We start from the raw sequence: 9,492 nt of genomic DNA on the forward strand, positions 1-9,492 counted from the left end.
GAGAGAGAGAGAGAGAGAGAGAGAGAGAGAGAGAGAGAGAGAGAGAGAGAGAGAGAGAGAGAGAGAGAGAGAGAGAGAGAGAGGGAGAGGGAGAGAGAGAGGATGTGGGGGGAGGGGAGGAAGTCTGACTTCTTCTGAACCTTCAGGTTTCCCTTTTGTAAAATAAAGGGGATGGATATAATGGGCCCTAGGGCTCTGTAAAAAGTGGGTGGCCTAGATGGTTCCTAAGAGGCCTAGCTCCTGATTTTCCCCCCTACATTATCCAGTTTCTTTCTGTAAGACAAGTCTTTAATACTGAAACACCTTGTAGGCCTTAACCTCCATCTTTGTAAAAACCTTCAAGATGGCCCCTGCCCTGTGAGACTCAGTTTCTCTCAGTAAAATGGTGCTCTGAACCCCTTAGGTACCTCCACGTCTGACCCCTGCCCTGATCTATTTACCACCGGTGTCCATTTTCTGGTCTGCTGAATCAAAACCAGTCTGGGCGTGGTCCTTGGAGTCAGGCAGTGCAGCCTCAATGGAGGAAAGAAGCTGACTGACTCTTTGAGAAACTGACTTCCCAGAATTCTCTGGGCAAGAGAGGCAGCCTGCACAAGCAGGGCCAGCCTCAAGCACCGCTGCCCCCCACAGCTTGAACGCTGCGAACGTCACAGGGCCCTTGTACAGTGTTCTCTGCATTCCCAGATCTTGGCAGTACATTATAGTCCATGCCTTTCTCTTTTTTGTGGTCCCCCCCCCCGGGACACAGATGAGCCCCAAGGTCAATCTGGGACATTTATCTCAGGACATGATGCTCTCAATATATTCTCCATCACTGGAAATCTTGGAGATACGGTTGGATGACTGAGGGCCAGGAATTCCTGGCTGGCTCCAAATTAGACTGTGTACCTCTCGTGACCCTTTCAACTGCTTTCATTGACATTGCTGAAATAACTCACTAGGCTAGTCCCCTATCCTACCATCTCTTGTTGGCCCCCTCATTTGAAGAAGCCCCTGGGGCCTTGGAAAAGTGCTGAGCACAGGACAGTCTTTCCTGGCCCCTCTAGCCTCTCTCAGCACTCCTAAACAGTTTAGGGATCTATATTCAGCATGAATGACCTCATCTCACCACCACATCATACTCTCTTACTGGATAGATGTGCCATTGAAAGAGGAGACTTCACCAATGATTTGGCTAATACGATTAGCAAAGACCCAATTGAGGCACCAGGTGGTCCGGATACAGACAGCTCATCTAGTTTTTCTAGGCTCTCCCCACTCTACTTTTCTGCCCGCTCAGACACACAGGCAGTGTTATTCTTCACCCACAGATTTTCCCTTCCTCTCCCCTGTCCTAACCACTCCCTAGGCCTGGGACTGAGGACCCCAAACTCTTAAGGAGCATGGACCGAAGGAGGTGCATAAAATAAAAAAAAATGCATAAACGTGCATAAAATCTCAGAGTGCTGGTGCAAGAACTTCCCACAAGACAAAGAAAACAGCAGTTCTCATGGCATGCAATGTTATAGGGGCAGGCTGAAGACCAGAAGGCACAGGAATGGCAGACTACTGGAACACAGTACAGAACTATGCCCCTTGACTGTTGCTTTCCTAGTTTAAACCTCATGGCCCTGGCCTGGGCACAGCCTTGCCCATGAGACTGAAGGACCAAAGGATGATGGAAGGATGATGAAGCAGTAACGTCCTGAACATCCTGGAGCCCCTGACCACAGGCCTTTGCTCTCAGGTGCCCCCGAGCTGTCGGCTGGCTCACTATACTCTTAACAAGAACAATGGCATCTTTGCTTTTTTGCCATATTAGATCCTGACAAACAGAGACTGCCACCAATTTCCAGATCCATCCCACCCACCCGGGATCCCTTTTAAAAAACAAACTACAAACAGAGCAATAGAAGTTTTTATTGTTGAACCAGAAAAAAGTTGAGAGTGAAGTCAGCAAAGTTACAGGGGCCTTAGTGTAAACTCCTAAGGAGAACCACAGAAAAGAGAAAAGGGGCCACCTGTTAAGAGGGAGGAAAGCCAAAAAGCCAGGGGAGAGCAAGGTTGAGGACAACAGGAGCATATGCTAGAAGATACCATGGGAGAGGACCGGGGAGGCTGGCTCTAGGACAAGGGCCTCGCTGGGACAATAAGGGGCAAGCCTCCAATCTGGGCCTCCCGGGTGCGAAAGAGCACTGCTCGCCCCGATGGTTCCTGGGGCCTCCACCACCCCCTCCATCATTCTAGAGCCAGCCCAGCTGGTCCTCAGGCCTTGGTCTTCACGGTCCTCCTCCTCCAGGCAGGCCCCTCCTAAGCATGGTCGCCAGCATCATCATCCATGCCTCCGCTCTCCTCCATCTCCATGCTGGCCTCCGCCTCCTGCGCACCATTGTTACTTTCCATCTCCTCCTCAGGCCTGCTCCTCACATAGGGCTCACACTGCTCACTCGGGTCACTTTCCATCTGCTCCAGGCTGGCCAGAAGAGCATCCACCTTCTCCTCGATCTTCACCAGCTCCTTCTTAATCTCCTGGAGATCATCCCCTTTTGCTTCATCAGAGAATGTAAGGGCCTCCTCGTCATTCATGGAAGAAACACCACTCTTGCCTTTGCGGGACATGATTCCTGAAAATAATAGCAATGGTCATGATTCTGCCACCAGGAATTTCTCTAGTGTTCTAAGGCTCACAACAGGCTGAACAGGGAGGAACATTTCATCAGGGCCTTGCAACAAGGCTATGAAAAAGGAACCCCAGCTGCACTAATCACCACTTGGTAGACCAGGGTCTACACTACCTGGCATAGAATAACTGGACTTTATACACAGGACATGAATACAATCACTGGAGACGGGGCAGTGCATGGGGGGAGAGCCAAGTGTCCCAAAAGGCAGTGGCTAGAGAGGTAAAGGAGCCCCAAAGGAAAGGGGATGGGAGTGATGGGGGTTTAGCTGCATATGAAAAAGTATATTCATGTGAGGCAATCCAAGAACCACAGAGGTCAAGCATTGCTGAGGAGCTTTTGGTTGAGATCAGCAAAGGGACCATGGGAAGTGACCAGGTCATCAGGGAGGCCTTGGTTGCTGGGGCTGAAGTAATGGGAACTTCAATGGGAAGGGTGGACATGAGCACTCCCTTGCCCCTAGAGTCTGTAATAGGGCAGGAGACCAAAGTCACATCTAGTGGGCCCATGGGTGGTACACACCCTAGACTCAAAGAGTCTCTTTGTATGTGTAAGATTTCTGGGGAAGATTAGAGCCAGAGCCAACCAAAATTCTGAAGAAGTCAGCCCGAGGGCATGGGAAACTGTCAAGAAGGAAATTCTGAGGGGCAGCCAGGTGGCTCAGCAAGTAAGAGCACCAGCTCCAGTGTTGGGATGACCTGGGGATTGAATCAGGGCTCAGATACTTAGCACCACACCCAGAAACACCTGGCCGTGTAACCTTGAGCAAGTTACTTAACCCCGATTGCTTACATAAAAAAAAGAAGAAGGAAATTTTGAAGACCCAGAGGGCCAGTCCCAGTGCAGCTGCCTGAAGAGACAGATTGTGGCCTTGGAATCAGGCAGGCTGGGTTCAAGGCCTACTTGGGACATTGATTTGCCATGGAGCCCTGGCCTCTCAGTGCTTTAAGACTGAATGGCAGAGAAGGTGCCCACGTGCACTGGGACAAGGAGCACCCTCATCGAGGAGTCCCACATGCCAAGCTGGTTTTGCCTTCAAAGGTACTGAAACCATCCTCAAGACAGTTGGTCTACGAAACCTCCTTGTATTAATTCTCTGGGGATCCAAGTGCCCCCCCTTTGGTTCCAGTTCCAAACCCAAACCCTTGGATGACTCTCAGTCAGCTTGGCCTACAACTTTTAAAATGTAATTTAAAAAAATTTTGAACTTAAGTACCCAAGAAAATGACCATTGCTTTAAAGTAGAACAGAAAGTGGGTTTTGAATGCCCACCCTTCTCACCTCCTCCTCACTGAGTTCTTCTCTCCCTTCAAGGAACAGCTAAGGTACCATCCTTGCCATGAAGTCTTTACTGCCCCTCTTCTCCACCCCCCTCAAACAACTGGCATCTGTTCAGTATTTATTCTCTTATATTTGCCTCCCCAAGCTTCCTGAGAGTCAGGATTATTTCAGTGTGTGTGTGTGTGTGTGTGTGTGTGTGTGTGTCTTCTCCTTAGCACAGTCCATGGCACATAGTAGATACTTGAAATGCTTATTGATGGATAGGTATTAAAAACAATTTGCTTTTCCTTTTAAGTAGAAAATAAATTCAAAATATCACTTTCTTAGCTGGGAGGCTTTTTGGTTCACCACCCTCTTCTGTGCATTTCAAAAAACCTGTTTCAATGGTCCCTTTTTTCTTTTTTAAAAATGAATTTTGTTCAATTAACAAATTTTCCCCCTCCCTCCTCCCACCCCCAATGAAAGAAAATTAGAAAAATAAAACTCTCTGAACAAATATACATGGATAAACCAATTCCTGCATGTCTGAAAATGGAGGCGTCATTCAGTACCCTGAACCATCACCTCTCCGTCCCGAGGTGAAAAACATGCTTCAGCAGCAGCCTCTGCAATCCTGGCTTGCTTTTCTTCTTCTGTTTTGGTTTGTTTTTTTCCTTTTCTGGCCACTCTCTTGCCCTCCCTCTGGGCCCCCCCTCTCACTATCCCCTGGTCCCCTCACCTCTCTTTTTTTCTGATCACCCTATTGCAATCTCCCTGGCCCTCTTATCTTTCCTACACCCCCCCAAAGAATAATAGAATTGTTTCCTTGTAGCTGTTGATGGCTTCAATTTCTTCTCTTGAGAAGAACTGGTTCACAGCCTCTGACCATTTCTCTGTGGGAAGAATGGTTCTTGATCTGATAAATTTGAAATCAGTTCCCTCTTATATCTTGGATCAGATCCTGATCAGAGAAATGGGCTACAAAGATTGTTTTTTTCTCCCAGTTACCTGTTTCCCTTCTAATTTTAACTGCATTGGTTTTGTTTGTGCAAAACATATTTTTTGGGGGGTAGGGGGAATATGGGCCCAACCCTCCTCCCCGTTCCCCTCCCCCCAGTCCAGGCCCAGCTCCATGCTTCCTTCCTCCCCCAAACCTCAGGCCACCACAGGCTGACAGGGTGCAAAGGGGCCATTAGGAGCCAGCTCTGCAGAGATACATGTCTGGGGGAGAGGGGTGTACTAGACCATTCCCCCCTCATCACCGCCTCCCTCTGGCATGGAAAAGGGGCACACAAGACCATCTCTCTTGGCCACCCTCCCCCTCCCCCTCCTCGGGCAAGGGGCGCACAAGACCATCCCCCTTTTGCGCCCTCCTGGCACGGGAAATGGGTGCGCAAGGCTATCCCTCCTTGCCACATTCCACCCCCTCCCCTTTCTAGCATGGGAAAGGAGCGCAAAAAACCATCTCCCCTCTCGCCACCGCCCTCCTCTTGGCGCGAGAAAGGGGCATATAAAACCATCCGTTCTCGCCCCCGCCCTCTAGGCATGGGAGAGGGGCGCACAAGAACACCTCCCCTGGCCCAGCAGGGGGGCACCTAGAGAGGGGCACACAAGATCATCCCCCTCCACCCCACCCCCCTCACAAGAGAGGGGTGCCCAGGACCACACCCCCCTCGCCACGGTCTCCTCATCCAAGCACGACAGCAGTGCCCAGGACCACCGTCCGGGCACTTCCCTTCCCTCCTGCCCTCCCTCTCCGGCACCCAGGACTGCCGCCCTCCCACCTCACCCCGACCCCCAGGACCCCCAGGACCCCCCTCCAGTGAGCAGCCCCCTCCCCGCGGGCGCCCTGGAGAGGCGGGGAGCCGCTAGGGCGCACAGCATGGCCCAAATCGGGCTAGTCCCCTGTGCCCCACGGCCGGGAGGGAGTGGGGGGGGAACCACTGCGGCAGCCCACCTGCCCGGGGCTACTCGGGGCTCTTGCCTCTTCCCAGGGTACCCTGCGTCAGCTGGCTTGCAGGCCTGGGCCTCTGTCTGGGGCGCCCGGGGTGTCTCTGCGGGCGCACGGACGAGCGCGTAGGCGGCGATCGGATGGGCAGACGGTCGGTCCCTGCCCAGACCCACCTCCGACTGGTGGCGACGGCGGTGGCGGCAGAGACAGAGGCGGCAGCGGAGGCAGCAGCAGCAGCGGCGGCGGCGGCGGCAGCAGCAGCAGCAGCAGCAGCAGCAGCAGTGGGTACTTGCTCCCTCGGGCTCTGTCACCGACTGTTCCAGCTGCCTGCTGGGAGTCTGGCCTCCTGGGCCTCACAGGACTCGATATCACCACCTGCCACAAGGTTGGACATTGAGGGAGGGCCCACAACAGGCTAATCACCTCCCCTCCCTCCCTCCTTCCCCCTCCCTCCGTGGACTCTTCGCCAGTCACGGAGAATCTGCCTGGACTCCCTCCGCAATGGTTAGCATACTCCCACCTCCTCCTGCCCTCCCCAGCGCAGGGATTCGGGAGCCCAGCTGTCAGTGAACGAATCTCATTCCCCTCCCCCACACCCCCTCCCTTCTTGCCAACCTGGCAAGCCCTGGGGGGGCCCTGCAGCCCCCCAATGTCGCACTCCAGAGCTGCCCACCCCTTTCGCTGTGCTCTCCGCAATGTCTGCCTTCCCCTGAAACCTCTCCCCTTTCCCACTCCTTCCACCTTCTGCCTCCCTCCAGATGACACAGCCTCCCGACCATGGTCTCTAACACTGGTTGCGCTTCGCTCATTCCCCAGCTCACTAGGAGCGAGTGGGCCAGGGAGATGGGATCCTCTGGGAGCTTCACTGCCCCTCTCCGGTTTACCACAATCACTTAGTAAGCTCCTCTTCCTGGAACTCCCCTTAATCCACATACATCCTCCCCAAGATCCTGGTGGCTGCTGTTTACTGACCTAAGGACTCTCTCCGTCCTGATGCCTTCAGTGCCTGCCTCTTTCTGCCCCAACTCCTGCTCTCCTAAGGGGGCTGGGGGTGGGGGCTGTTCTCCAACATAGATAGATGGATGAGAAACAGACAGATACTCCATAAAACCCTGACTTCTAACACTCATTCCGTTCCTCCTTCAATTTGATAATTTCCCATGACTTCCTCCTACAATGCGCCCAAGTTACCCACAGAGCTGGTAATGTGGACCTTGCTACACCCCACAAATATTGTGATTTCCAGGATCATGATGTGAGGTGCTTAACCGTTGTATGTATATCTTTTCCCTTTACCTGCCAAAGGCTCAGCCTTGTCCTTCATCCTCCCAGTGACCACCATCCCTCCTGCCCTTCATTTCTTTCCCAGGCCATCCCCTGCACTGACTACACTGTTTATCTTTCTTCATTGGTGAACCAGATCAATCTTGAATCCCTCAACCACCTTAACTCTCCCCAGGCTTGCCCCGCTGAGCCTCAGTTTTCAATCACTCCCCCCCCTCCCCATTCACTGCCTTTACTCTGGAGTGAAGCTGGAGAAGAATCAGGAAAACTTGCTGACTGGGTTCACTCTGAATTTATGATATGTGATCTTGACTGGGTCCTCACTGTAGCAAAGCAACACCCCCCTAATCAATGCCCTATCCCAGTCAGCGCAGCAACTTTTCCAACCCCTTTCATTTCTCCTCAAATCTCCTATGGCATCCTCCCAACTGAACACCTTGTTTCACATTTCACAGAAAGAAATTGAGGCCGTTAGCTTTTCAGCTCCCTCTTCTCCCCTCCTCTTCCTCTCACATCACCCAGATGCCTTCTGACACTATCTTATCCTTCACCTCCATCTTACATGAAGGACGTAGCCCTTCTTGCTAAGGCAAACCCTTCCATCTGCATCCTTCAGCTCATTCCATCCCATCTTTTCCAGTAGATTGTTCCCTCTATCATCCTTACTAATCTTCAACCTCTCCCTGTCTGCTGGCTGCTTCCTTGCTGCCTACTGCCACACCTTTGACTCTCCAGTCCTTAAAAACCCTTCCATGATCTATCCATTAACCCTAGCTATCAGCCTGGATCTCTCCTCCCTTTCATGGCTAGAGTCCTTGAAAAAGCCACCTGTGCCTTTATACCTCTACTTCTCCTCTCCCTCTCTTCTAAACTTTCTGACCTCATCATTCAACTGAAACTGTTAATTTCCATAATTACCAATAATCTCTCTTCATTGCCAGATCTGGTAGACTTTTCTCAATCTTCATCCTTCTTGACCTTGATGCTGCATTCAATACTGTTGACCACCTTCTCCTGACTACCACCCTTTCCAGCTTTTCAGGAAACTCTTTAGGTCAATCAAGACTGTCCTGGGGCTCTTAATTTCTCCCTTATGATACTTCATCTCCTAACTTTGAGCATTTTCACTGGCTATCCCCCTTGTTTGGAATCATCTCCCTCCTCATCTGTGTTTCCTGTCTTCTCTAAAATCTCAGCTAAAACCTAACCTTCTGCAAAAAGCCTTTCTCAGTCCCCCTTAACACTAATGCCTTCCCTTTGAGATTACATCCAATTCACTTCATATATGTTTTGTTGATACATTACAGTGTGAGCTCCTTGAGGGTAGGGACTGTCTTTGGCCTTTCTTCATATCCCCAGAACTTAGCACAATGCCTGGCACATAGGAAGCACTTAATGAATGCTTATTGACTGACCAAAAATCCTGTGGAGAGGGGGAACAAATATTTATAGCCAAGCCAAACAAATTCTCATGTCCCAAAATGTGTCTCATCCTTTATCTTGAGTGTTCCCTTTTTGGCAAAAAGTAGATAACATACTCCATCATTGATGAAGTGGTCATTATTTGGTTGCTATTCCACTTGCTAGATCATGAATCACTCAGAGCCTGAGGGTTCAAAACAAATAATCCATTTCTTAACAACATATTCTGATGGCCCAGGGGGAAGTGGATGAATGCCTCTTGTCAGGAAGATTGAAAGCATTTGATGAAGGGGGTCCTTGGCATCTCTTGTACTCTTTTTGTCTAAAAGGCCCACAGTTGGGTCCCAGATCAGTCCAACTGGGAAAATTTTTAACCCAAACTATCCCAGGGCTGTCCCACAACTTTTTTGCTCAAAACAGTCCCAAATCACCAGTATCCTGGCCCACAACACCATTGGAATGATCACGATTCCCAAGTCTTTCAAAGTTGCTTACTCTTCTATTGTCATTGTTGTATAAATTGTTCTCTTGGTTCTGATACTTCACTCTGCATCAGTTTGTACAAGTCTCCCCGTATTTCTCTAAACTCATGCCCTTCATAATTTCTTAGAGCACAATAGGATTCCATCATATTCCCATACCCACTATTTGTTCAGTCGTTCACCAGTTGACAGGCATGACCTTCGTTCCAGGGTTTTGCCACTGCAGGAAGAGCTGCTGTGAATATTTATGGAAATGCTTACACAATACATTGGCGACTCCTGCTTGTGTATATGTGGTCCTTGTGTGTACCTGGTGAAATGGCCCATTGCCACCAACATAACACTTAGGTTCTTATTCTTCCAGATAGGAAGTCAGTGCAGACACGTGTGATAGGTTTCGTGGTATTTCCAGTTGGTGGCACAGTGGCCACAA

At 50.6% G+C, this 9,492-nt stretch overlaps 2 protein-coding genes across 2 annotated transcripts in view; both read right to left on the reverse strand.

Annotated features, from left to right (window-relative positions):
* The window catches only part of LOC138143881 (heterogeneous nuclear ribonucleoproteins C1/C2-like), a 7,394-nt gene extending 6,829 nt beyond the window's left edge, over positions 1-565 (reverse strand). The window contains exon 1 of the mRNA XM_069065164.1: positions 441-565. Within this exon, the coding sequence (XP_068921265.1) occupies positions 441-453 (13 nt within the window). The 5' untranslated portion in view covers positions 454-565. The remainder of the gene's footprint in view (positions 1-440) is intronic.
* A 1,314-nt stretch (positions 566-1,879) lies between these two features.
* LOC138143969 (heterogeneous nuclear ribonucleoproteins C1/C2-like) lies at positions 1,880-7,195 on the reverse strand. Its single transcript, XM_069065283.1, has 4 exons — positions 7,168-7,195; positions 6,392-6,447; positions 6,045-6,246; positions 1,880-2,603 (listed from the first exon to the last, which is right to left on the reverse strand). Exons 1-4 carry the CDS (start codon positions 7,193-7,195, stop codon positions 2,290-2,292), a joined length of 600 nt encoding a protein of 199 aa, XP_068921384.1. The 3' UTR covers positions 1,880-2,289.
* Positions 7,196-9,492: the final 2,297 nt, after the last annotated feature.

Source organism: Petaurus breviceps, unplaced genomic scaffold (assembly GCF_028583685.1).
Source record: "Petaurus breviceps papuanus isolate PSGF00001 unplaced genomic scaffold, PetGlider_PUasm1.0 90681, whole genome shotgun sequence".
Taxonomy (NCBI): Eukaryota; Metazoa; Chordata; class Mammalia; order Diprotodontia; family Petauridae; genus Petaurus; species Petaurus breviceps.